The 26,644-nt window shown below is 52.0% G+C and overlaps 4 protein-coding genes and 3 pseudogenes across 4 annotated transcripts; 4 read left to right on the top strand and 3 right to left on the bottom strand.

Moving 5' to 3' along the window:
* Positions 1-473: 473 nt before the first annotated feature.
* SAPIO_CDS3062 lies at positions 474-1,613 on the top strand (annotated as a pseudogene; the record flags this gene model as incomplete).
* Positions 1,614-1,874: 261 nt separating this feature from the next.
* On the bottom strand, positions 1,875-2,625 carry SAPIO_CDS3061 (Uncharacterized protein; the record flags this gene model as incomplete). The annotated part of the gene is made up of 2 exons (XM_016785933.1): positions 1,875-2,494; positions 2,559-2,625. The coding sequence occupies 2 exons, from the start codon at positions 2,623-2,625 to the stop codon at positions 1,875-1,877; spliced, it is 687 nt and encodes a 228-aa protein (XP_016643939.1).
* Positions 2,626-3,497: 872 nt separating this feature from the next.
* On the bottom strand, positions 3,498-4,160 carry SAPIO_CDS3060 (annotated as a pseudogene; the record flags this gene model as incomplete).
* A 3,654-nt stretch (positions 4,161-7,814) lies between these two features.
* SAPIO_CDS3059 (uncharacterized protein) lies at positions 7,815-11,988 on the top strand (the record flags this gene model as incomplete). Its single annotated transcript, XM_016785932.1, has 7 exons — positions 7,815-7,817; positions 8,007-8,716; positions 8,778-8,790; positions 8,912-10,833; positions 10,897-10,960; positions 11,032-11,420; positions 11,487-11,988. The coding sequence occupies 7 exons, from the start codon at positions 7,815-7,817 to the stop codon at positions 11,986-11,988; spliced, it is 3,603 nt and encodes a 1,200-aa protein (XP_016643938.1).
* A 792-nt stretch (positions 11,989-12,780) lies between these two features.
* On the bottom strand, positions 12,781-13,536 carry SAPIO_CDS3058 (annotated as a pseudogene; the record flags this gene model as incomplete).
* Positions 13,537-15,883: 2,347 nt separating this feature from the next.
* SAPIO_CDS3057 (uncharacterized protein) lies at positions 15,884-18,817 on the top strand (the record flags this gene model as incomplete). Its single annotated transcript, XM_016785931.1, has 7 exons — positions 15,884-16,081; positions 16,164-16,300; positions 16,388-17,195; positions 18,376-18,398; positions 18,469-18,534; positions 18,648-18,696; positions 18,761-18,817. 7 exons carry the CDS (start codon positions 15,884-15,886, stop codon positions 18,815-18,817), a joined length of 1,338 nt encoding a protein of 445 aa, XP_016643937.1.
* Positions 18,818-19,837: 1,020 nt separating this feature from the next.
* SAPIO_CDS3056 (uncharacterized protein) lies at positions 19,838-26,438 on the top strand (the record flags this gene model as incomplete). The annotated part of the gene is made up of 2 exons (XM_016785930.1): positions 19,838-26,091; positions 26,171-26,438. 2 exons carry the CDS (start codon positions 19,838-19,840, stop codon positions 26,436-26,438), a joined length of 6,522 nt encoding a protein of 2,173 aa, XP_016643936.1.
* Positions 26,439-26,644: the final 206 nt, after the last annotated feature.

The raw sequence follows: 26,644 nt of genomic DNA, 5'->3' as shown, positions 1-26,644 counted from the left end.
AGGTCTCGTGGCATCGTGAGGCGACGAGTAAGTGCATAGACGGCGATGAAAATAAAAATCTGTGCCTTCACCTATTCTCGTACTAATTGGGAGATACAAGAGACCGCATTCAGAGAGAGAAAACGGTGAAATAAAGATGCCGCCTGGTACCACCGAGTTACTTTGATACAAATTTCTCCAAGGCGGGGCAATCGATAATCTTTTATCGATAAGCCACGATAAGATAACCACACACAATTTTTTTCCCCCAACTCCAACTCATCCTGCGAAACCCGCTTTTCAGGCCGGGAGGATTAGCACGGGATTTTGCCATTCTTCACCTTTGGTTTTTCCATATTTTAAAAGTTTCCAAATTATCTCGCGGACAACTAGGGAAACGCCTTCATATTACGCCTCGACCTCGACGATATACCTTTGAGTACGAACTAATATCAAAAACCCCACTTCCCTCTTCCTCCCAACAACCCACAGCCATGGCGCCCACCAGGCCCAAAGGCAAAAAGGCCAAAAACAAAACCAAGAGCCTCCCCCTCGGCCTCCTCCTCCGCGAAGCGACGGCCAAAGTCCAAGCCGGCGACCACGAATCCGCGACGAAGCTAGCCGAGCGCGTTCTCGAAACGACCGGCAAAGATGGCGACTTCGAGCTCGCGGCGCTGAACCTCCTCGGACTAGCCTACATCGAGATGGGCGACGTCGACCTAGCCCGACCGAAGCTTCTCCGGGCCGTCGAGATCGACGCGGATGGATCGATGGATGAGAGCGTTGGCGGCGGCGCGGAAAAGTTTCTCTGGCTGGCGCAGATCAGCGAGGAAGGCGGTCGCGACAGCGTAAATTGGTACGAGAAAGGCGCGGCGGTGCTGAGGCGGCAGATCCAGAGTCTGTCGGAGAAGCAGAAGCGTACGGAGGTGGACGACGCGGCGTTGGAGGAGAAGAGGCAAGGGCTCGCGGGCGTGCTGTGCGCCGTGGCGGAGGTGTACATGACGGATCTGTCGTGGGAGGAGGATGCCGAGCAGAGGTGCGAGGCGCTAGTGACGGAGGCGACGATGGTGTGCCCTGAGTCGCCCGAGACGTGGCAGACGGTCGCGAATGTGCGGATATCACAACAAAGGGTCGACGAGGCGAAGACGGCGTTGAAGAGGAGTATGGAGCTTTGGCAAGACTTGCCTGTGGGTGACCTTAAAGTGCCCGAGTTTGCGACGCGGATTAGTTTGGCCCGGTTGCTCATGGAGGTTGAGGTAGAAGCTGTGGCGATGGAAGTGCTGGAGAGGCTTGTGGGCGAGGATGACGAGAGTGTCGAGACATGGTACCTCGGCGGGTGGTGTCAGTACATCCAAGGGGAGAAGGAGCACAAGAAAAAGGGAGCTGACGCCGAAACGTTGCGCAAGGAGGCGTGGACTTCATCAAGGCGGTGGTTAAGACAGTGCCTCAAGCTCTTTAAGGTGCAAGATTACGAGGACGACAGGTTAGGCGAGCACGCCAAGGAGCTAATTGCGGCGATTGACAAGGTACTTGGCCCGCTGCCCGAAGGCGAGGAGGATGACGATGACGAAGCGTGGGAGGATGAGGACGGAGATGGGAGCAGTGATGGTGACGAAGATGAGGAGATGAGCTGAATGGGTTTTTTGTTGGATTGCTTGGTGCTTTATGGAGTTTGGAATCTTAAAAGAGAGAAACTATCACTGTGGCATCAATGGTATATACGAATGATGGGTTCAGTCGTCGAAATGAAATAGCCTTGCTTTCTAAGGAACTAAAATACGACGCAAATCTATCAATTACGCGTAATGAATGAGACGCTTTGAATCTCTGAACGGCTTTTATTGATGATTGATGGTAGCAACAGAGTATCTCCCAGTAGATTCCGAGTGACTCTCTCAAGAAGCCTCCACCTTCAACTTCTCCACCACCTCCACAGGCACATCATCCTCATCCTCATCCACCTTCCCAACCAACCCAGCCTCCCAAAGCTGCCTACCCGTCATCCTAACGGGCTCCTTGACCCTCGCCTTCTTCAACTCCGCCAATCTCTCCTCCTCCTCCTTCTTCCTCAGCTCCTCCATCTCCTTCATAAACCCCTCGCGCCACTTCGTAAACGTCTCCGGCGTCACGGGCGTCCCGTGGAATTTCTTATTCTCCTCCCTCTCGGCCGCCAGGAGGGCCTCCTCGCGGATCTTCTCAGCCGCCGCCACGCGGTCGGCGATGAGCTGCTCACCAGCTTCCTTTAGCGTCGACACGAGCGTGAACACCATGGCCATGCCGAGGTTCTCCTCGGCGGCGCTATTGAGAACATTGAGGAGGGCGTCGCGGTCTTCGGAGAGGGAGAAATTTGGGTGGGAGGGGGCGTTTGGGGGAGAGAGGAGGTCGAGGTGCGGTGGCTTGTCGGGGTATTCGTCTGGGTAGCGGACTTGGAGGAGGATGGTGGGGGGTTCGGGTGCGTCGGTCTCTTCGGGGAGGTCGAGGGTTACGGATATCCGGAATTCGGTTTCCGAGATGTCTATTTCGCCAGGTTAGAGAGGGAGGGAAATGCGCGATGGGCAGCGAGGGGAGGGTTTTGATACCTGTGATTTCTTCGGGGAAGATGGACTCGAGGACCTCTCTCTCCTCGACCTGGTCTTCGTGCCCCATTTTCGGTGCCTTGTCTAGGAGCTTGGGTAATTCTCTGGTTTGTAGTAAAATTGGATTTACCCTCTGCTCCTATCGACGAAGCCGGTGCGTGCGCTGGCGGGCTTGCCTAAGATGTTGTGGATGGAATGGTTGATTGATGATTGCGGCTCCTGATTGGGATGGTGGGGTAAAATATTTCGGTGGAGGGGTAGAATTGTACCTGTACGGATCGATGTCGAATCTACTCACGGTGCTTGCTCTCTTCTCTGATCACCTACTTGATTTGGAGTCTCGGACAGATTTGATAATATTGATATTTATAAAATAAAATTAAGGGTTGGCTTGTCGACTTCCCCATCCCATATTCTGGCCAAGGTGGTTTGCGCACTCTCCACATTACTCTTAACTCACTGAGCAAGCCAATTGATCAGGCTTCAAAATGCACGATGGGAACAAAGCTTCTGATATTTGACTCACTCCACGACAAGCATAAACGCTGAACGATTCAAACACATTTCCTTAAAAACAAAAGCCCTGATATCTTGCAATGGATGGGCAAATATCCGTCCTTCCCACACATCCTAACCCGTACATAGATCAGGATTAGTCCTCGGCGGGCATGATCGCTCCAGGGCAAAGGTAGCTCCCTCTTTAGAGTGGTCACAACCGGCGGGCTAGCTAGCTAGTCCTCGTCACTTCCATCGTTAGAAAGGAGGCTCCGCTGAACAAAAGCATCCTGTATTCCTTTCTTAGCAGGGGGAAGTGTGACGGGGTGCTGAGGCATCGTAAAGCTTTCGATCCCAGAGGCACGCACGCACGCCCGGGTAGGATCGTACGTAGTAACGACGATAGGCTATTTCCGAAACGATGGTGTTCGCACGCGGCTCGTCGTTTCACTTCTCCGAGTCCTTATTGGCAGTCGAGCTGCCCCCATTCTTTGGTTCCCCCTCGGCGTCAAAGCCCAGCGCATCTAGCTCGCGAATCAGCTCGTTGATCTTGATGACCTTGGCGATCTGCTCAGGCAGCAGCGTCTCGCCGCCCTCCTTCTTATTCTTGAGATCCTTCGCTTGCTTAAGCTTCTTCTTAAGATTGCGCGCCTTCTTCTGCCTCTCAACCTCGGGGTCGACCTCCTTCTCGGCCTCTTTCGCAGGCTCAGCCCCGGCCGCAGCCTTGGCCGCCCCCGACCCTATCGTCGTCACATTCCCTTCGTCGCCGGCGGCAGCAGCCTTGGCCTTTTTCCTCGCCTCGCGGCGCTTAGCGTTCTTATTGCTAGCCGCCGAGGAAGCAGCCTTGTCCCCGTCCTCGTCGTCATCCGCAGCGGCTGCGCCGGGAATACCAATGCGCTTCGCCCTCTCGCGAAATGCCTCGGCGGGGCGGTTCTTGTAAACTTCGATGTCCTCGGGCGGACGGTAGCCTGGACGGATCTTGATGGCTTTTCTCGTGCTGCCGTCAGCGCGGACTGATGAAGGAATGTGGCGCTCGCCGCTGACGGCGTCGGTGACGATGCCCGAGTTGGTGGGCTGACCTGGGGTCGCAGGGGTTGTCGTTGCGGACATGTCGGGGATTCCTGGGATGAGGTGGAGGGGGGGCGTGATAATTTAATTTGACCTGTTTCTTTTTCCGTTTTCCTTTTTCTCCTTTTTCCCCCTTTGCAATTCAAAGTGCATGCGGATGCAACAAGTCTTCGATATTGAGGCGGGAAATGAAGCTACAAGGAGCCTAGTCGCATTGCCTTGGAATGGGAAATTGTATTATTACGCAGTGCGAGCGAAGCGCTCTCGAATTGAAACAGGACAGGGATAGGGCAAACCTTCTAGAAGGATGTCGCACGAGCCTATGAGAATCGGGAATGGCGAGATAGACTCTGACTTTGCAGAAGGGAAGGCGCGGTCTCAACCAGGGGAGCTCCAAACAATGCGACTTTGTGTGCCTCGCTCATTCTTCGCACGAAGCAAATTGCTCGTGACAGCGACTGAGTAGCGCTGATTTTTTGACCAATCATGTTTCACCAGTGGTTTTGAGCAATTCAACCTGCGAAATACGATTGAACACAGAAGATGAGGTCCATCTCCCTCCCTCAAGTCCTAACCAACATTTCGTTTGCCAAACCATGGCTTCGTACCACATTGGGGCTCAGCGGTGACGTTGTTTGTTTAATACAAGAACTTCTTATAAGTAACAAAAGGAAGTTTTACTCCGCAAACTTGTCTGCGCCTGCAGGTGACGCATGTTTGTGACGACAAACTGCACATCCCGCCCTCCGCAACCAAGATCGTTGGCATTGGGCAGTTTGTGTTGGGCGCCTAGAAAACGCCAGATTGGTGAGGAAGAGGCGGAGATCAAAAATCCAGGCGACGTCAAAGCCCCAGCTCTAACCAAAATGGCCTCACCTTGTCCTTGGGGAACCACAGAGAACATGCGCTGTGACTTGATTGCGTTGTCGCGCCGCATCAGCTCATCTCCATCAGCTTTGTTCGCTTCAGATGCTCGCATCCCCTTCTAATCCGTCATCTCTCGAGGCGGAGCAATCCTGGCAAGCACCAAAGATACTTGTTTAGGCCCGACTAACAGAAGCAGGAGTAAAGACGCGCTGAGACGATGGCATGATCCCCTATTCAGACGAGGAGAGCGAAGGCGAGTCGCAGCTTGGATTGGCCATCCATCCGAAGTTCGATGAGCAGCTTGCGACATTGAGCAGGGAACGGCAGTGGATGAATGGTACATTACTAGAGGAGTGCCACCCGTGCTAGAACCCGGCTGATGGGCGGGCATCATTTGTTGGATCAAGAACACAATTATTACGGGCCTGGCCCTTCTGGGCCCCGCCATGTATCATAGCAGAGTTGCTTCGCAGACTGCCGTGCCTGCGCAGTGGAGTGCACCTCGCGGATCCTGAAGCGAGAGAAAGGCAAAGTGGAAAAAGGGCCTGTGTAAGACGGACTGTTGTACCTCGGTACTTCGTACATAGTATGCGCGGTATTGCCTTAATCGATCGCTCCGTTTTCTTTTACTCCGTACTTTTTCCCCATCGTCCTCGAAATTGCAATTGGAGAGGGCTTGCTTGGGCTGGTTCATGTTAGTTTAGTAGTGAATTAAACTCCGCCACACTCGATGTGGAGCCGGATGAGGATTGAAGGACTGATCATCTTTGATTGTCGGAGGCTAGTGCCTGAAGAGGGATCGTTTACATCTCTCCTGGGGCATGGACGCTGGCATTCTCAGCTGAATGAACTCGGTTAGTCTCATTTAGCTTAGCTTTGGGCAATTGAGCACATCCGCTGAAGGACCTGCGCGCATTACCTTCCGAGTTCAGGCCACCACGGTTCCCATTCTTGCATGGCTCACGACCGACGCAAAAGCGAGGAGATGGCATGGATCCGGGTCGGTGAGCTATTGGGACAGCAAAGAGCGAGGCATCGGCTATCGACGAGTAGCGCGATTTCTAGATTTTTCTTGCGGAGCCCTACCAAACCGGATCAAACACGTGTCGCACGTTCCAAAGGAGGGAGGGTGGACTTGGAACTTCGCGGTGAAGAAGACTGGAAGCCCTTTTCCAGATGCCTTACTTTTTCGCTCGTTAAGAAAATGCAGGGTGCAGGGATGGAATCGGAAACACTCAAAAGAGAACGGTACATTACGGAGCCTCTCTACGAAGTAGTCTGGGAGTCTTTTCCTTCCCACGTGTGACGAAGGTCACTCTTCTCAGTTCTGGGACGCCCTCCGCATCCTTCGTCCTATGCTCTTGAGGTCCACGGCAGTCGGCTTACGAAGTAATGTCCAATCAAAGAGAAAACACTCCAACTACCTGTGTAGACTTGGTTATGACGGGAAAGGTAGGGAGGGAACATTGCTGCACAATCAATAAGCTTTTTTGCCAAGGTGGCTTGTCCAGGGCGAGACCACGAAATATTACAAAGTACAAAGTATTGTAGCACCACGCCGCAATCCAATCCAACTTGGACACACCCTTGTGCCAGCTGTCGGTCTTACATCTCCTCACATATGGCGATAATCTTGATCCCTCCACTGAGATCCGTTCCGGGACCACATCACCGCCACGTATCAATCGAGGAAGTGCAAAGTAAGATTATAGTGTAGTGGTCAAGTATAATTACTGAGCCCCCACCCCCTAATTATTAGTTTCCGCGATCTTACGACGCTACCGTCCGCAGCACAGGAGTCTTACACGAGCCAGCGTGCCTCTATAGTGTAGTGTACTCCATAGCTGTAAATTTGGTGGCATCAACTAATTCCGGTGAGGCCTCCTTGGGCTTAAACGATGAATGGAAATGTACGAAGTAACATGTGGTGTACTTCCGGGAGCAAACGACCTGAATACGGCGATACCGCGTCCAAAATATGCACTGCAGGTCTTGGATTGGGTCTGGATCGCGCTAAATTCCAAAAGAAAAAATGTGTATTTCTTTCTTGATTATCATGAAATGCATGGAATACATCGACAAGATGCACACATTCTTGCTCATTCCAATGTAGTTCGGAAGAAGTAAGCGCTGTTCATCTATTAAGAAGTGAAAGGAAACAAAACAAAACAAATATTTGGGGGGACCCTGTACCTGTGTATAATAAATGCGACAAGAAGTAAAACGCCGGGCCGTTGCATCGTTCAATTTGATTTAATGGTAAATGATTTTAATCCTCTACTTCTTGTGTGCCTCATTTCAATGCGGGTTTTAATGTATCTTCTTAAGCTTGGGACGATGTACACTACGCTATGGCTTGGGGAAGTCGCAGATGTCAGCACCTAAAACATCGAGGAATCTCGGGCTATTTCAGGTACCTTGAAACCGGCCGCCGTGCTAGCCCCAATCAAGGTGTGACCATTGATGTACTTCGTAGTGTACTTCGTACTCCAAGGTTCAAACAACCAGAACGCGGGCCATTCCCCAGCGCGCCCCAATTTGACCACAATTGACTCTAATCGTCTCCCAAGCGAATCGTTCAATCAACATTGAACCCATTAATATGTACGCCCGTCTGCCCTCCCTTGTCCCCGTCCTCTGTTGACTCTTCGGTAATAGTCCACACCCAGCAAATTTCCATTTGTTTTTTTTTTTTTCCCTTCTCCTTTTTCTCTGTTTAGCTGGTCAAATCCAATCCTGTCCATCTGATATCGACAGGTGCATCTGACACCTCTTATGGTGTCGAAACAGACCGTGATGCCAGACCAGCACAGTGATGCTACTTCCACAATGGTACGTTGTTGTTTGTTGCCAAGAGACGGGCTTTATCCCCACAACCTACCTGGCCTGCCTTCCCCACGCGTGTATATTGTATGGCGCTGGCTTCAAGAGCTTCACGAGGCTCTGGATAAGTCGCATAGGAGCGCGAATCGAGACTGACCATCTGAATGCAATTTCATTTTTGTCTTCCGGGAAATACAGGTAGACAATAAATCAACGCCAGATAACAATGGCAATGCAGCCCACCAAGAGTCTCCAACATTCAAGTTGGAGCTTCACGATGCTCTCTCACCCGACCCAGGTACAGAGGACATGTACCACTCCGAGAACAACAAGTTCGCCTTCTCACCTGGTCAATTGTCCAAGCTTTTCAACCCCAAGAGCTTAAATGCTTTTTACGCGATGGGAGGCCTTGATGGCCTGGAGAAGGGTTTGCGCACTGACAGGAAGTCTGGGTTGAGTGTCGATGAAGTTCGATTGGATGGAGATGTTACCTTTAACGAGGTCGCGACAAAAGGTGCCTCGCCGTATGGTCGATTAGGCGACACGCCGCCTCGCGTTGAGAAAGAAACCGAGCATGATGGGTCCAAGAAGGGCAAGAAGGAGAAGAAGGACAAGGCTGCGCCTGCAATCCCCCCGCCTGAACCCGTTAGGGATACCGATCCATTTGCCGACCGAAAGAGGATTTACCGCGATAATAGACTCCCCGAGAAGAAACCGAGATCCATCTTCGAATTGGCCTGGATTGCCTATAACGACAAGGTCTTGATTCTACTTACCATCGCAGCTATTGTGTCTCTCGCCCTCGGACTCTACCAAACATTCGCGCCGCGTGATGAAAATGAGTCCCCCGAAGAAGAGGAGCCCAAGGTGGAATGGGTTGAGGGTGTCGCGATTCTCGTCGCTATCATGTAAGTTCATTGTCGGTGTTACTTTTCGCGAGAAATGGCAAAGTAATCTGATTCCTTCTAGTGTCGTGGTTCTTGTAAGTCAGCCTAACAGTATCCGCGGGCGCTGCCCATACTGGCTGTTCATACCCAAATTCCGAAATTTGTTATATCGGGCATCTCTTCTAACCAGAAGCAAATTATTTTCGTTTCCTTTAGGTTTCAACGATCAATGACTGGCAGATGGAACGTCAGTTCAATAGGCTCAACCAGAAGAACAACGCGCGCACTGTCAAGGTCATCCGCTCTGGTACGTCCGTCGAGGTCTCCGTCTTCGATCTTATGGTTGGAGATGTTGTCCACTTAGAAACCGGCGATGTTATTCCCGTCGACGGCATTTTCATTGATGGCCATGGTATTAAATGCGACGAATCTTCCGCTACCGGCGAGTCGGACCTGCTTAAAAAGGTTCCCGCCCAGGAGGTATTCCAGGCGCTCAAGGACCTCGGTGATAGAGAGATCGACCGGAAGGAAATTGAGAAGCTCGATCCCTTCATTATCTCGGGTGCTCAGGTGAATGAGGGCACTGGTACTTTCCTCGTCACTGCTGTTGGTGTTCACTCTTCTTACGGTCGCACTACCATGTCCCTGAGGACGGAGCAGGAAGACACTCCTCTCCAGAGAAAGCTTAGCAACCTCGCTGATGGCATTGCCAAATTTGGTGGCGGCGCTGCCCTTCTTCTCTTCATCGTCCTCTTCATCAAGTTCCTTGTCCAGCTACCCAATAATCACGGCTCGCCTCGACAGAAGGGTCAGGACTTCATGGAAATCTTTATCGTCTCCGTTACCGTCGTCGTCGTCGCCGTGCCCGAAGGTCTCCCGCTCGCAGTCACTCTTGCTCTAGCCTTCGCAACTACTCGGATGATGAAAGACAACAACTTGGTGCGAATTCTCAAGGCCTGTGAGACCATGGGTAATGCCACAACCATCTGTTCCGACAAGACTGGCACCTTGACCCAGAATAAGATGACGGTAGTTGCAGCCACGCTTGGCCAGGCTCTCGGCTTCGGTGGCGATAGCAAACCTCTCGCTGATGTGTCGGAGGATGAGAAGACAAAGGCTGTCGAGGTTGTTACCGGCTCTATTCCTACCGTACCAAACGCCACTAAATTCTCCGAGAGTCTTAGCACCTCCGTGAAGCAGCTCCTCGTTCAGTCAAACGCCGTCAACTCCACCGCTTTCGAAGGAGATCAAGGTGAAGGAAAAACGTTTATTGGATCCAAGACCGAGGTCGCGCTCTTGACGCTCTGTCGTGACTATCTCGGCGCCGGCCCTATCCAGGAGGAGCGCACCAATGCGAATGTTGTTGACGTCATCCCCTTCGACTCCAAGAACAAGTACATGGCGACCGTCGTTAAGCTGAATGGCAAGTTTAGGGTCTACGTGAAGGGTGCTTCCGAGATTGTTCTAGGCAGATGCAACAGGGTGCTGGACGATGCTAGCAGCGACGAGCTCTCTACGACCGAGTTGACTGAGACCGGCACGAAAATGTTCCAGGAAATTATCACCTCGTACGCGACGCAGACGCTTCGAACTATTGGCTCGTCTTACCGAGACTTCGACTCGTGGCCGCCTCCGGATTACGTTAAGACCGGTGATAGTGCCGCCGACTTTAACGCGATTCACAAGGATATGACGCTCGTTGCTATTTACGGTATTAAGGATCCTCTCAGGGATACCGTTATTGACGCAATCAAGGACTGCCAGAAGGCTGGTGTCGTGGTCCGCATGGTAACTGGCGACAACATTCTAACTGGTACTGCAATTGCCCGAGAGTGCGGCATCTACCATCCCGAGAAGGGCGGCATCGCAATGGAAGGGCCCGTGTTCCGACGTCTGAGTGAGGAAGATAGACAGCAAAAAATCCCACACATCCAGGTCCTTGCTCGATCCAGCCCTGAGGATAAGCGAATTCTGGTCAAGACTCTTAAGAAACTAGGCGAGACGGTTGCTGTCACTGGTGACGGCACCAACGATGCCCCCGCTCTAAAGATGGCCGACATTGGTTTCTCCATGGGTATCGCCGGTACTGAAGTGGCGAAGGAGGCTTCAGACATCATCCTGATGGACGACAACTTTAGGTACGTTGGGGGAAAGGCTCGTATGCTGCTTGCAAATTTGAACCTGGACTAACAGCTACACAGCTCCATTGTCAAGGGTATGATGTGGGGCCGTGCTGTCAATGATTCCGTTAAGAAGTTCCTCCAGGTATGTTTTGAGATGGAACGACCCCTTTCTCTCTCTCCACCCGAGGGCAGTCTAGCTCTAATGCTGTCTAGTTCCAACTCACCGTGAACGTGACCGCCGTCGTCTTGACTTTCGTTACCGCCGTGGCTAGCGCCGAGGAGGAGTCGGTTTTGAATGCCGTCCAACTTCTCTGGGTTAACCTGATCATGGATACATTTGCCGCCTTGGCCCTTGCCACCGATCCGCCTTCTCGAGCCGTTCTTGATCGTCAACCGGAAAGGAAATCTGCACGTCTCATTACCGTACGGATGGGCAAGATGATCCTTGGTCAGGCCATCTGCCAGCTTGCCATTGCCTTCACACTTCACTTCGGAGGTAGCACGCTTTTGGGCTACGATATGAGTGATCACAACGATAAGACTAGTCACAAGACATTGGTGTTCAACACATTTGTGTGGCTTCAAATTTTCAACGAAGTCAAGTAAGTTCCTCTGCTGAAGAGCGGGATGGGAAACTGGAGATATCCTTGCTAACATTTTGAATCAAGTAACCGCCGTCTCGATAATAAGCTCAACATCTTTGAGGGAATTCATCGCAACTACTTCTTTGTTTTGATGAACATCATTATGGTCGCCGGACAAATCATTATTATTTTCAAGGGCGGCCAGGCATTCCAGATTCGTCCACTGAACGGAAAGGAATGGGGCCTCTCCATCGGCCTTGGTGCCATTTCGATTCCATGGGGCGCTCTCATCCGACTCTTCCCTGACGCGTGGGCCGCGGCCCTGGTGCCCAAGATCAAGATCAAGATGCCCTGGTCGAAGGAGAAGAAGGCCAAGACCGGCGGACCAGAGGATATTGAGGCCCCCCCTGAAAAGTCCGACGCCCTGTCCTCGTCTTCAGAGGAGTTCGGTCCCCCTCCTCGAGCCAAGACGCACAGCTTTGTCCGTGGTAGACGTGGCACGGAGCCGATTAGCGAGCGCAGCCGGGGTGGGATTCGCGCGGCGAGCAAGAGGGCCTACTACAGAGCAGTACACAGCACAAACTAGGCGACGCTCTGGAAGCTGGCGTCTTCTTAGGTTTTGAAGTCTGTTTTCCTATGTACATTATTCAACTTTTCGACGTATTCATTCTTCTTTGTACCATATACATAATTTTTCAAGTGCACAATCTGTACTTACAGGGCGTCCGATTGAGCCTTTTTCTTTTGTGTGGGAGTTTTCAATTCGCGCGTCCTCAAAGAAGAACCACAGCTGAAAAACATGAGGTTAAAATGCTGGCAGATTTGGAACCATCAGTTTCCAGATCGCTTGTTTGAGCTTTCCAGGTGCGGTGTCTCGGACGTTGAACGATCAACATTCGATGAGGTAGAGGGCGTCTGGGTGAGTAGTAGAGGGAGGGGGCTTCGTGGTGATTTACACGGATAGATTGAGTCTATAAATGATCACTTCACTCCATTTTTGGAGCGCCGACGCAAGAGAAGGGATGATGTGTACGCCGCAGGCTCCTGCATCGAGCTTCTCGGCTTGCAAGATGAATGTTACTTTAGGATAAGTGATCTCTTGTCATACATCACAGGTGCCTACGGAAATCGTCTGACTCAAGCTTCGGAACGACAATTGCTTCTTGTTCCAGCATTGATACCTCGAGTTGAATGATAAAAAAGCTTGGTTTCATTTTGAAATGTCTCTTCGCCCTATGAAAATTCGATGCGGATCAACAAATGCCTAGAAGGAGCAACACCACAATACTACCAAGGCTCAAACCAAAGAGATCGAATGAATTAGATCAATATCCATAGACTAAGTGCGTGTCTCCTTCTGTGTTCCCATTCTGTCTAACTAATTGTTGCCAATTGCGTATACGGTCATGAACAGCAGGACTGGGGGCGCTATGAATAAAAAGATAGGGAGAATATAGCTCAACGTGAGCAGAAACTCGTTCTTGCTGCTATTATCTTTCGGCTGCAGCCAGGTCCACCAGCTCACCTGGCGCGTGGTGAATTTGTAAAACGCCGTCTTGACCGACTCGAGAAAGAACGCCGCGATGCAGCCCCCTCCGAAGACGGCAAGGAGGATCAAGCCCAGCGTACCGACCACGTCGAGCCACGTGAAGACTTCTGTGGCATAGAGGAAGCCCGTCGCCGTGGCGAAGTACATCCCCAGCCGGAAAAGTTGGTAGATAAACATGATCAAGGTGAAGGAAACTGCGTCGTCGAAGTCGGCTGGGGCGACCTTCCGGTGCTCACCCTTAGCGGTAAGTCCCGCATTGCCGACTACCGTGGTGCACAGCGTCAAGGGCAACACCCAAAAGTACACCGGGAGGCAAACGGAGTCCTTCCCGAAGAGCCAAAGGGTCAGATTGGGCAGGTGGAAGAAGGGAATCCAGAGAAAGCCTAGGTATATGAGATAGAAGGTTAACTGATGGTCGTCCATCTTCCCATCCCAGGGCAGAAAAGGATATGTAATGATAGGTACGATGGCGGCCACGGCGCTTAAGATCTTTGGGTCGACCGGAGCAGATCCCGCCTTAGCGATCGCGGTAGTCGCGGCGGCGGCATTGGCGATTGCTTCCAGCGTGCTGTCTATGAGTACCATTCTGTATCGCTCGTATCGTAAAGCCCAATGGGCTAGGTGGGCGTGTGCTTGCAGGGGAAACCCTGAACTAAATCAAAAGCTTAGAAAATCTACCCTCACCGAGCATGTGGCTTCGACACACTTTGTTAAGTCTTGTCGCTAAAGCAGAGACGGAGTGCCTGTTCAGATGCGATCGAGCCTTGCCATGAGCATCACTCGCTTCGAGCAGGCGCAACCAGAGCCCGTCCACATTAGGAAGTGGTAGTTAACTAGTATTGACTCCTTGATCTAGTGGAAGGCACCGGGCCCTCAGTCCTCTTGCCGTCCGAAGTCATCCTCGAGGTCCTCGAACCCGACGGCATCTGAGCTTTGCTCTCTCCTCTTCTCTGCTCGCCTTACCTAACCCTAATTGCCCTTCTCTCTTCTCCACTAGCCCTACAGCTTTTGTCGATATACTATCATGGCTTTCTCCTTTCCCTTCTTCTCTACGTTTCCTAAAGCGGTTCGTCGATGTGGTATCATAACTTCCTCACCTCACCCGAGCCACCAGTTGTTTCGGCACACGTTTTCATTCCAGGATTATTTTCCTTCCCTGGAACAAAACGATTTGTTCATCGTCCAAGAGCGGATCCTTTCTGTCGTACTCCTCGTGGGTTGCAAGAACCCAGTGAAGGAGTAGGAGAACATCCTGTGCTCTGGGTTGCATTCGTTTACCCTCCTCTCCGCTACCTCCACATGCTCCACAAGAGGGTACGGTCACTCCTACGCCCAGATAACCCATGGGAAACAACTCATCCTCCTCCCGCCAACATGTAGCCTGCCCTACCCAATGTGGGTTCGCGCTCCAGATTCTCGGCTCCATCCAGTGCCGCGTCAACGTAGAGCCATTTCGACACCTTCGGTCTCAGTCTGATTTTGCTCTTGAGAGCGGGTAGAAGTTACTGGTTTGGTCCGATAGGCAGGTAGGCGGCTTCTCCTTTCTTTGAGACTCCAGCGACCTTTCTCGAGCATACTACTAATCAAGCTGAAAGTGGGCTGGTGAAAGTCCTCGGTTCTTCAGCTCTCACAGCTATCACCCGCGAAAGACGACAGCGGAATGCGATACGATAGCTTGATATGACCAATCGGCTGTTAGCCGTTGCTCAAGAATCCGACGAAACATTCGGCTACGTCCAACCATTGATCGTCTGCGACATGTGTGTTCGTCCTTGAGAAGGATCTGGTGCAGTTTCGGGGAGATCTATTAGGTTCCGAAATAAGGAACGAACTAAATACTTTTAAAGGAGAAGAGATGCTCGTGTGTAAAGGACTTGGATTTAATAAATGCTCGACAGCCGGTCATTTCACATGCATCATGAAGTTCAGTGCGGTGCCGGCCATACCATCGTGGCTTCTCATCGAGACGGCCCAAGACAAGAGTTGACAAAGACACGAGCCATCGGCCGAGCTTCATTCGTGAAATCGTTATAAGAGAAGATGGAAAATTGGCGATTAGATGGAGACCCTGGCTCACCAAGTATATCATAAACCAGCATAGTTTTCATTGCATGGGGCGTTGATTTACACTCTACGCCAGGCTATTCGTAGGATTGTACTTGCGTATTTATTGATTCCTGGGTGATTCGGGCCTCGCTAGATATTGGGGGCTGAGCTCTCACCTGCAGCTTGGGGGCAGTTTTCACTACATCCTGGGGTAACACCAATGGTACTATCACCGCAAGGCTGGGGCTGCTCAAGGAACCTATTGAGATGGTCCGCCGCCCCATGAACTTCCTGGAGAGAGAAGCGCCGAAAGGGGTCGTTCTCGCCGACGAATTAAGGCTTCACCTTACCCACACTACCCCTTTGGCTGATCCTATGCTTTACAAGCGAAGACTCTGAAGTAACTCATTTCTAATTTAAGCATCTGTTGTGCTTGGGGGTTATTCTTGTACCAGCCAACCACTCAACATGGCACTGCACCACATTGTGCGACGGGGCTGTCGTATTCTAAGCCTGGCAGGATATCTAGACCAGGCTGGGCCAGAAAAGCATCCCCTTTGCCGGGCTCGACCACCTTACCTAGGGTCTTCCACCTCCTTCGCACGTTTCGTGTGATCCGGCTGCAGCTTAAATGGCCTTTGACGAGATTTCCTGCCCTCCTTCTTGGTTTCTTTCTTCCTGTCACCTTTCTCAGGGCGTCCCCATCGATTTTTGAACTGAGTGCCTTTCTTTTTCCAATGTGGTCGACTACTTATAGCTTGATTCACCCTTCGATCTGGTTCCTGGCGTGACAGCTTGTCCCGGCAAGTCTCTTACCTGCTAGATAGAGCAGCCTCACATCGAGAACAAACCCATTCCACTTTAGTCCCCTTTGCCTCCATTCGAGATGTCCAGTGAATTCTTTCTGTCCTATTTTATTCCGGGGAGCTACTCCTTTGAAGTTCAAAATATCTGCCAAGGCCAATATGGTATCGACATCAACGCAGAATGCCGTATTAACTTCTTTCCGAACGACACGGTCGAGTCCTACGGCACGGTAAAACGCGCGAAATTCCAGGGCAATCCAGATATTGCCGGCATCGGGGTATGTGTTGTCGAGACCCTCACACAGCCCAGACGGGAGGAATCTTGCGGAATATTCATCTAACAAAGCGTCGTTTTGGCAGGTGGTGATTGGGTTCATTACCGGAACTCTCCTGTGCCTCCTTAGCCTCTTTTTTCTCGTCCGGGAAATGGCAATGAGGTGGAAATGGGTGCCCATCCTCAGCAAGCGATATCGTCCACTTCCCAATCCATCTCCCAGGTTAGTTATCTCATTGTATCACTTGGACGGATGAGCCGAACCTATACCCAGATGAGTATAGCTTTTAATAACGTCTATCACATCCAGAGGGACTCGCCAAAAGCGCTGGAAAAGGGCATTCGGCGACTTCAACATCACGGCCGAGCGAAGCCGATTCATTCAATGGCTGTTTAACTTCTTGTCGAACCTCCTCATCGCAAATGCCGATACTCAGATATTCATATCACTGGCGTACGGAATCAACTTTGCCCTGGCCAGCAAGTGCACCCTGTCGGCATACCACTACAAAGTCGGCCTCAACATGGTCTTGTTGGCCCTTGCATCTACAAACCTCTCGACCCTTATGATCCGAGATTATTGGAGACGAGCCAAGCTAGCCGCCTCGATGAGGTTTTTGGTGGTTGCTTTCATCTACGTCGTCCTGATTTGGATGCTGGTCTACCAATTCATGGGAGCATCCAGACCCGAGGACACGTGGTCGTTTTTGACGAAGCAGCGCGGCGGCCTGGCCACCGATAGCTCCATTCTGCTTCCTATGTCATGCTTCCTAGACCCCGACCTTGATCCTCTCCGGAGATTAACGGATGCCCAACTAAACCGCGTCGGCGGCGTTCTGGGCACGAAGGCTGCTACGCTAGAGGTCATTGTTGGCTCCGCCATGCTAGTCTGTTTTCTCCTTTCGCATCTGGCACACGGAATACGATGGTGCCGCGGTCATAGCCGTCCTAAGGCGAACAGACCGGTCTGGTGGGGTGTGATTGTTTCGTTGTATTGGATTGTCGCCCTTGGCGCCTCAACTGTTGCGTATGTGGCCTGTTATTTAATCGTCTGGTGTCTTAGGGGGTGGGTCTACGAATCCGGCTGGATGGAGGACAATGGGAACTCAGAAAGGGATGTAAGTGGTATTGGTCAGATTTTGCCAATTATAGCCCTGTGTTGGGTCTTGATATGGTCGCTTGATTGGTCTACTCCCTCTACTTCCTCTACAGGTTTAACTGGGAAGAACGGAAACAGCGGGCAAGGTCACCCGGGCGGGACTGTGTGAATCGACGGACCCGGGATAGGGGAATGCTTGGAGGATGTCGGTTTTCTTGGGGGAGATAGTTTTAATTAGTCTAGCTTATCCCAGTTTTTGGTTCTGTCGATCAATATACACCTTGTCGTTCTCGTCCGTTCCCTTTTAGACTGTCAAATTTCGTATGCTCTCGTACATTGCAATTGTTTGTCGAAAGCAACTGTATCGGCGCGGGACGGACTCCCGAGTGGGGCTATTTGTTCCGGGAACCCGCGGGCTCGGCCGGCGGCCGGTCTCACTTGATGTTTCTTCGCGGTCGTGAGCTCCAGGTGTAGTTCACTAATACTGCTGCTAAGAGGTATGATGTGCAGACAAGAAAAATTGTAACGTGTTCTCTGGGTTGGTTTTGTTCAAGTCCTCTCTCTGCTTTTGGTTGGCGAGTCGGACTTGTAATGACGTCGAAGATGCCAGGCTTGGAGGCAAGGGTTCTGTTGAGAGTAGAGTTCCGACCCAAGGTTGTACAAAGGTGGTTGGCTGTACGAAGTATCAGGCTGCCACCAGACCAAAAGTTGGGTAACAGACAGCACCCATCAGTTCCTGCCTGATAGTTTAGGCTGGAGCAGGGAGCTTTCAATTGTGAAATGGGTACCAAGGTACCAAGGTACATACCTAAGGACAATTGGTACGTACCTCACACTCCTTCACTTTACCGAGGGAGACATGTGATTACCTAATACACGACAATTCTAGCCAATGAAGAAGCCGGTAATCTACACCCCGGCAAGTTCCGTCTGGTTCGAGATTTTGGCGGACCAGATCGGAAAAGGAACACAATTGATCTCTGCCCATCATTCCACTCGCATCATACTGCTGGTCCTCGCTCAATTGTCTCCGGAACGGAACGTCTACCATTCTAAACCTAGGCGAAAACGTGCAGTTGCACTTAGCAGTCACAATGGTCAGTCGCATTGTCTTGCGCCGGCGCCGGGTGGCTCCATTGTCCGCCCTTGGCGAATAAGTCGCTCGCTGTGTGCTAACCTCGAATTTTCTCGACCAACAGGCCGTCTCCTCTACTCTCTACAAGTGAGCGATACACACGACCGAGATCGATCGAATGCGGTGGACGACATATGCTAACCGGGATGACTTGTAGCCTGATCTTCAGGAAGAACTACTCCATGTTGGCGAGTGTCTTCGTTGCCGGCTTTGCGTGGGAGATGTAGGTGCAGCTCCTCGGCGGAGGAATTGGGGAATAGCTCACATGAGACTCCCTGATAACAGAACTCGGAGATGATATGAATGTCATGCTAATGATCGGACCCTTTCTTAAAGTGGCTTCAACCGTGGAATGGATCGCCTCTGGGATAGCTGGAACCAAGGAGTACGTCATCCCGTCGACTCTACATCGCTGCCTGGCTTGTACTAACCCTACTCTTCTCCATCAGCGCCAATGGAAGGATATCCGACACAAGTACGTCGAGGGAGGCGAGGACGAGGAATAAATATGGCGACACTAGTTGTCTCATGAGTCTTTCGAGCTGGGCAGCCCGAGTTCCCACCCTGATGCCGAGTGCAACGAACCCTTGTATCATATTTGACGGTAGACATGAACTTGCATGTCCCGGTTGGACGTGTTAAATAGACCGAAACCTCCTAGACTTCAACATCATTGGTCATATGCAGCCTATGTTCGGCCTTGAACTCCTCCGAGTTTGCACTTTTGATTGATGGCTCAGGCGCCATGTCAGTGGCAACATGGCCCAGATAGGGCACCAGGCTCTGGAAGTTAATTATTCATTGGGTGGTCTCCTGTCATCTCTGTAGCTCCTGGGAATTACATTTCCCTAACGGATTGTGCCTGGGAAGTGTTATGGCCTAGTAGAAATTCCAGTCAGAAATTTAGTTTATGCCTGATTTCCCTTGTTGGTTGGGGGGACAAGGCTGTGCTCTGTGCTGTCATCAACACTGGTGCTTGTGCTGTAACAGTGCGATCCACCCACCACCTCCAATTCCACCACCTATCAATCAATACAGTCACAGCTGATTTGCACAATCCCAGCCTCCCCGCCATCACCATTCAAGATACTTCCTCAACTCCCATCAGTGTATTTCCCCCTGTCTCCTCAGCTTGACCTGCTCTTTGTTAGTTTAGATATATCTTTGGTCCCTTACTTCCTTGTGGATTCTTCTCATCCCTCCGATCCTCACAGTACCCTAAATAATTCTCTTCAAAGCTACCCCTCCCGACATCCACAAAGCTCAGCTCCGTGACGCTTCTCGAACCTGGTAGGTCGACCTACACTTTCCCTTTCCTGGCCGGGCTGTTCTGAACTTTCCATCTGCCTGAAACCCAGTTTCAGTCCTATATATCTTCTTCATGTGATGTTTCTGTCTCTGCTGAGTGTGCGAAGCTGACAGCCTTGCCCTTCTTGTTCCGAAGATCGAGAGCATAGATCTTATCCTTCCCGTCCCTCGCAACCTTACCATGCAATCCTCACCGACCTGACCGACCACCCCCCGCGATGATGGATCCACCGATGTCTACACAAGAGCAGCAGCTCTGCGACCTCCTAGTAACACTTCCGTCTCGATACAACTACAAATACTCGCGCAGCGCCAGCCAAGAACTTCTACATGGGCTTTTCTGGACTCTGGCCCGTGGGAATGCCGATTACATGGGACTTTTCTTCCCGCCAGGCACCGACCCTTCCATGAGGCTCAGTGATGCCCAAGGTGCTGTTGAGGGTGCGGAGTACACTGAAGCCGCAAGGGGGAAGAGATGCGGCCACATATTCAAGGCCGGCGAGGCGTCGTATGCCTGCCGTACGTGCAGTACCGACGACACTTGCGTTCTCTGTAGCCGATGCTTCGATGCGACCGACCACACCGGCCATATGATTAGAATCAACATTTCCGTCGGCAACAGCGGCTGTTGCGATTGTGGGGACCAAGAAGCCTGGAAAGTACCCATGCACTGTACTATTCACTCTGAGCTCGAGGGCGCGCAGGGCGTGGCGGACAAGGGAAAGGCGACGAGTTCTGTCCCCGAAGAGGTTAGACAATCCATTACCATGGCTGTGGCGAGGGTTATCAACTTCATCTGCGACGTCGCTTCGTGCTCCCCGGAGCAGCTCCGCCAACCAAAAACCCCAGAATCCATCGCGAAAGATGAGATAGCGTCCAGGCTCTCGAGATCATCGTATGGCATGGATGAGCCGCCCCCCAATGACGGCAAGGTGCTTTATAGCCTCATCTTATGGAATGACGAGAAGCACACAATCACAGACGTCCAAAACCACGTTGCGCGTTCTTGCCGGACTACCGAGGCGAGCGCCTATAAGATGGCCATCGAAACTGACACCGTCGGACGAAGTATCCTGAAAACCGATCATGATGTTGAGAAACTCCTTGCTATGGCTAAAAAATTGGAGGAGATTAGAGTTACGGTCACGGTCAGGGCTGCGCGGGATACTTTCCGTGAGCAGATGTGTGCTACTATGATCGATTGGTTGAGTGATATTGCCGGCTGCAGCGTCGGTAATGACCATGGACTCCTCCGACAGATCGTCTGTCAGGAGCTTCTGGCACCTTGGAGACAAGGCAGCTCCGCGGCCCATAGCGCCATCGGTAGGGATGGCATCGATGACGAAGCCCTCATCGCCTTTGAAATGGAGAGGGAGCAGCGCTTCCAACGCCACGTAATACACAATTTCCAGCGGTTAGCGGCTCAACAGGCGGCTCGAATCCAGGTTACGCGCACCCAGGACCCCGACAACCCCTGGGTTCCCGAGGTGAACATTGCAGCTGATAGCGACAATGACATTGACGGTCTGCTAGATTTCGACGATGAGGGATCTGTATCCGTTGAGGAGGAGGAGGATGGTGAAGGCGACGACGATGTCATGATGGTGGATGCCGCTGCTGATGATGCTGCCGAGGCTGGCATGGAATGGCGACAAAACGAACTCGCTGCCTTGGAAGACGACGAAGCTACAATGGCGGGTTATCCGCCTCCGCCTCCGCCCCCTCAACCAACGACCGGGGAGGCAGCTCGCCGAGCGGTAGGCAGAGAGCGCGAGCAGACGCCCTCTGACTCTGACACCACGGAGCTGGTCCCTGCCATCTATGGCGCCAAGGCGAATGCGGACATCCCCAAGACTCCTGGAAAGTCGACGAAGCCGACTGGTTCGAAGCCTGGCCGGTACTGGCTCGAGGCCCCTGCTGGGTATTTGTCTCGAGATCACGTTGAGCCCGCCGAAGACGTTTTCCAGAGGGTCCGACTGGATTGGCTAATCCTGTTCGACTTGCGGCTTTGGAAGAGGGTCAGAAACGATCTCCGTTCCCTCTACATATCGACGGTTGTCCAGGTGCCCGAATTCAAGCGTATTCTTGGCCTCCGCTTCGCAAGCCTGTACACCATATTGGCCCAACTCTATCTCATTGGTGATCGGGAACCGGATCACTCGATCATCAACTTGTCCTTGCAGATGTTTACAACCCCCTCCATCACTGCAGAGCTCGTAGAGAGAGGCAACTTTTTGACAACTTTGCTCTCGATTTTATATACGTTCCTCACGACACGCCAGGTCGGACATCCATGGGACGTATCTCCCGACGCCGTACTTGCCTTTGAGAGTGGCTCCGTCACGAACCGGCGCATGTATCACTTCTACATGGACCTTAAGTTCCTTTTTTGCTCGCCACACGTCCAGGAGCGTATCCGCGCCGAAGCGAGGTACCTAATGCAGTTCCTCGACTTGGTCAAACTTCATCAGGGTATCGGCCCCAATGTCCGTGCCGTCGGTGACCATGTCGAATACGAGACCGATAGCTGGATCACTGCCTCTTTGGTTACGAGAGAAATCAACAGGATGTCGAGGCAGCTTTCCGACGCTTTCCGCAATTGTCCCCCCGAGGAGCGTCCATGTTTATCTCACGCTATCCGTACCGTTGCCAAAACTGTTATTATCAACTCTATTGGCGCGGAACGTGGTCGCTTCAAGCACTCGGAGATTAAGGACGAGGTCCGGTTCAAGACGCTGCAGGATATGGAGTTTGATACCTCAACGTCGCAGTACAAGGTGGTCAAATTTGTTGTCGAGACAGATCCCATCAGCTTCCACCATGCCCTGCATTACACTCTATCGTGGCTGATTGAGTGTGGCAAGTCATTCACAGCGGAGGAGATGAAGAATCTTTTGAGCTTTTCCACGCAGGAGCTCTGGGCCAAACCCCGCTGCATGGGAAAGAAGACAAAGTCAAAGTACGAGTATACCACCGAAGACTACCTGATGGCTGCGTTTGACTATCCACTACGCGTCTGCGCATGGCTAGCTCAGATCAAGGCAAACATGTGGGTTCGCAACGGTATCAGTCTTCGACATCAAGCAGCCACGTACAGAGGAGTCAACCAACGAGACGTGTCTCACCATCGAGATATCTTCCTCCTCCAGACTGCGATGGCTGTATGCAACCCCAGTCGCGTCTTGGCGTCAATCATTGACCGTTTCGGTATGGAAAACTGGGTTAAGGGTATTTTTGAGCTCAAGTCCGAGTCCCAAGACGACGCCCAGCATCTCGATGTTGTTGAGGATATGCTTCATCTCTTGATTGTGCTCCTCAGTGACCGAACATCCTTGATACCCCCCGAGGATGAGCCCAACCAGACGCTTCTTTCTATCCGCCGGGACTTGATTCACGTCCTCTGTTTCAAGCCTCTTTCCTTCAATGAGATTACCAACAAGCTCCCTGACAGGTATCAAGAGCAAGAGGATTTCCACCAAGTCTTGGAATCGATGACGACCTTTAAGGCTCCGGAGGGAGTGTCGGACGTGGGAACGTTTGAACTGCGAACCGAGTACGTTGAGGAGGTTGACCCTTACATCGCCCACTACAATAAGAATCAACGTGAAGAGGCCGAGATGACGTATCGTAAGAGATTAGCGCAGAAAACGGGTCGGGACGTAGAGGAGATCGTGTACGAGCCACGACTTCGACCCATCCCTTCGGGTCTCTTCAAGGATCTTGCCGCATTCACCGGCACTGGCATGTTCGCCCAGATCATTTACTACTCCCTCCTGTATCCCCTCCTCGCCGCTAAACTTACCCCAACTGTTCCCGGAACCCGAATCGAAACCTTCCTCCAGGTAGTCTTACACCTCATCTTAATCGCAATCGCCGAAGACAATGTCTCCAGGGATGGTGCGAATCAGGAGCCTCTCCACTCCTTTATTCAGGTGGCCCTTTCGAGGCAGGCACGGAGCAACTTCATTGCCGAAGCACCAAATGCCAAGACCATTGTGGCATTGCTCGATCTGCTATCGAGCAAGGAAGAATTCAAGGCGTGCCATAGGAAGATCGTCCTCATTCTCAACAAGATGAGGCACAAGTGCCCCGGTTCGTTCGATGCCGCGTACGCGGCCCTAGGTATCCCTCTCGATCGCGTCAACACGGCGTCTCCGGCAGTCCAGTCTGCGGAGGCGGAGCGAGAGAGAAAGAAGAAGGCCGCCCTGAGCCGCCAGGCCAAGGTTATGGCGCAATTCCAGCAGCAGCAAAAGAGTTTCATGGAGAACCAGGGCAATATTGATTGGGGAACCGATCTCGATGAGGACGAGGAGATTGCGGAGCCGGTTGAAGACCGCAAGAATTTCTGGAAATACCCGACCGGGACATGCATCCTTTGCCAGGAGGATACGGATGATCGTCGTCTCTACGGAACTTTTGCCCTCCTTGTAGATAGTCACATTCTCCGCCTGACAGACTTCCGGGATCCCGATTTCGTAAGGGAGGCGTACAACACGCCCTGCAATCTCGACCGGTCGGCGGAGGACATCCGGCCTTTCGGAGTCGCCCATGAGAACAGGAAAATCGTTGAGAAGATCAGCCAGACGGGTGAAAAGATACTGGAGGAGCGCCAGACGATTGGAAAGGGGTTCCCGGCGTCCCTGTCCATACCCGGCCCCGTGTCTGTTGGTTGTGGGCACATGATGCACTTCAACTGCTTTGAGACGTATTACGAGGCGACTAACCGCCGCCAACAAGCCCAAATAGCGAGGCACCATCCAGAGAATCTGAAAAGAAATGAGTTTGTCTGTCCGCTGTGTAAGGCACTTGGCAATGCCTTCCTGCCGGTCATCTGGAAGGGCAAAGAAGAGGCGTACCCGGGCCCTCTCCAGCCTTCCATCCCATTCCTGCAGTTCCTCGAGAAAGAGTTCACTGGCGGAGAGTCCCAAAGTTTCCGTGCAGCTTTGAGAGATGTAGGACGTGTTAACTCCATCTACACGTCCTACGCCGCGTCATCGATGATGGGCAGTTTCTCAGACAAAGCTTCGGATCTTGTTAGCGAGGCCTGGAGAAAGAATCCGGCCCCTGTCCAGACTCTCACAATCGGAACAGGACCTGGTTCCCAGACGATTCCTATTCGTGAGTCCAATATCCGAGAGAACTCAAGTGCGAGCCACGGTGGTATTATTGGCGAGTTGGTCAAGGTGTATCAACGTCTGCGGGAGACGCTTAGGGTCAACGACCTGAAGGTCAGTCCCGAGTATGACAGCATATTCGATACACAAAGTCCTAGCAAGATCCTAGTCAAGGCGGTCGGGATGACTATTTGTGCTGTGGAGATCCAGCAGCGCGGTATCGAGGCGCAGTATGGCATGACTCTGCTTGACAAGATTCCCGAGCAGATTATCACACATCTTCGAATCCTTTCAGAAACCGTCGAGTCGTATCTTGCCTTTGGTGGCCTTCGATCACGCGGTGAAAGCAGTTCAGAGAAGGAATTCCGCGCCGATTGCGAGGCGCAGCATTTCCAGCTTTTCGCCGCTCAATACTATGCGGATGAGCAGCATTCGCTATCCCTCCCTGAGCTAGCGACAACGCACACTCCTCTTCTAAGTCAAGATATCTTCTTGTTCATGAACGAAACCACCTCCAATCTTGCACGCCTCATGCGCATAGATGTATCTAACCTCCTCCAGCTCTGCTATCTCGCTGAGCTCGTTAAAGTTGTTCACTATATGAGCATACACATCCCCATCGACGACTGGATCAACAAATTTGTCCACCGGGAGACTTCCGATCGCGGATTGAACACGTTTGCAGAGTTTGCGCTTCGCGTCACGGATATGTGCATGGATCTAACCACGGGGGACGACATTTATGATCGCATCTACGGCGACAAGAAGGGCAAGGAAGCGGTATTCGACCAGCCTGGCCTGCAGACGCTCGAGGGCTTCTACTCGTTTGCAAAGAAGTATGCTCTCATCTTCCTCCGAAAAGCTGTTGTCCTCTTCTACATCAAACATGGTATCGACGTCAACTGTGCGGGTTCGAGCAACCCTGATGCAGACGAGCTTGACCGTCTCACGGAGGTATTGCGCTTGCCGTTGTTCGACGACATGTGCGCCTCGCTCACCGACGTCAGCGCCTCCTTTGGCTGGCCTAACGTCGTAAAGACGATGGTGTCTGGCTGGATTCGGCATCAAATCGACTGGATGCTTAAGGGCTCGGATCGCTCGCCCAACCTACCTCCCGAGTCAGCCGCACTGACTCACCCGGGCATCTTTGAGTTGGTCGGTCTACCCAAGAATTACGACACGCTCATTGAGGAGTCGACGAAGAGGCGGTGTCCCTCGACAGGCAAAGACCTGACGGATCCAATGATGTGCTTGCTCTGCGGAGAGATATTCTGTAGCCAAAGTGTCTGCTGTCTCAAGCAGGATCGGCTCTCAGGGGATGGAGAGAGTATCGGCGGTGCACAGCAGCATATGCGAAAGTAAGTTCTTGAGTTTTGCGGACAATGTCCAGCCTCGTAGCATCAATTTTGAATCAAAGCTGATCTAGAGCTCGTCTAGGTGTCAACGCAACATGGGATTGTTCCTCAACATCCGAAAATGCTGCACATTCTATCTCTTCCGCAAGTCGGGCTCCTGGAGCACGGCTCCTTACATCGACCGCTATGGTGAGACCGACATGGGTCTCCGACATAGCAGGCAGCTATTCCTACATCAGAAGAGGTACGACACCACTCTTCGAGCAGCGTATCTTAATCATGGCGTGCCCAGCTTTATTAGCCGTAAACTCGAGGGCGAGATCAACAATGGCGGCTGGGAGACGATCTGATAGAAGAGAGGGGGAAACCAAACGAGGAAAAAAAGAGAGAGGAGGAAGAAGTAGCGGTCTTTTTATCATGCATGGGTGGTGGAAGGAAACCTTCATTTATTGATCATGGGAGGGAGAGATTAGCACACGGGAACGTTCGTTTTTTTTACTTTCTGCTTCAACATGGCTTGCTTTGTTTTATCAGCTGTTCAAACCAATTCATAGAG

The sequence above is a fragment of the Scedosporium apiospermum genome, assembly GCF_000732125.1.
Source record: "Scedosporium apiospermum strain IHEM 14462 chromosome Unknown SEQ_SAPIO_0088, whole genome shotgun sequence".
Classification (NCBI taxonomy): Eukaryota; Fungi; Ascomycota; class Sordariomycetes; order Microascales; family Microascaceae; genus Scedosporium; species Scedosporium apiospermum.
This window is presented reverse-complemented; position numbering and strand designations above follow the sequence as displayed.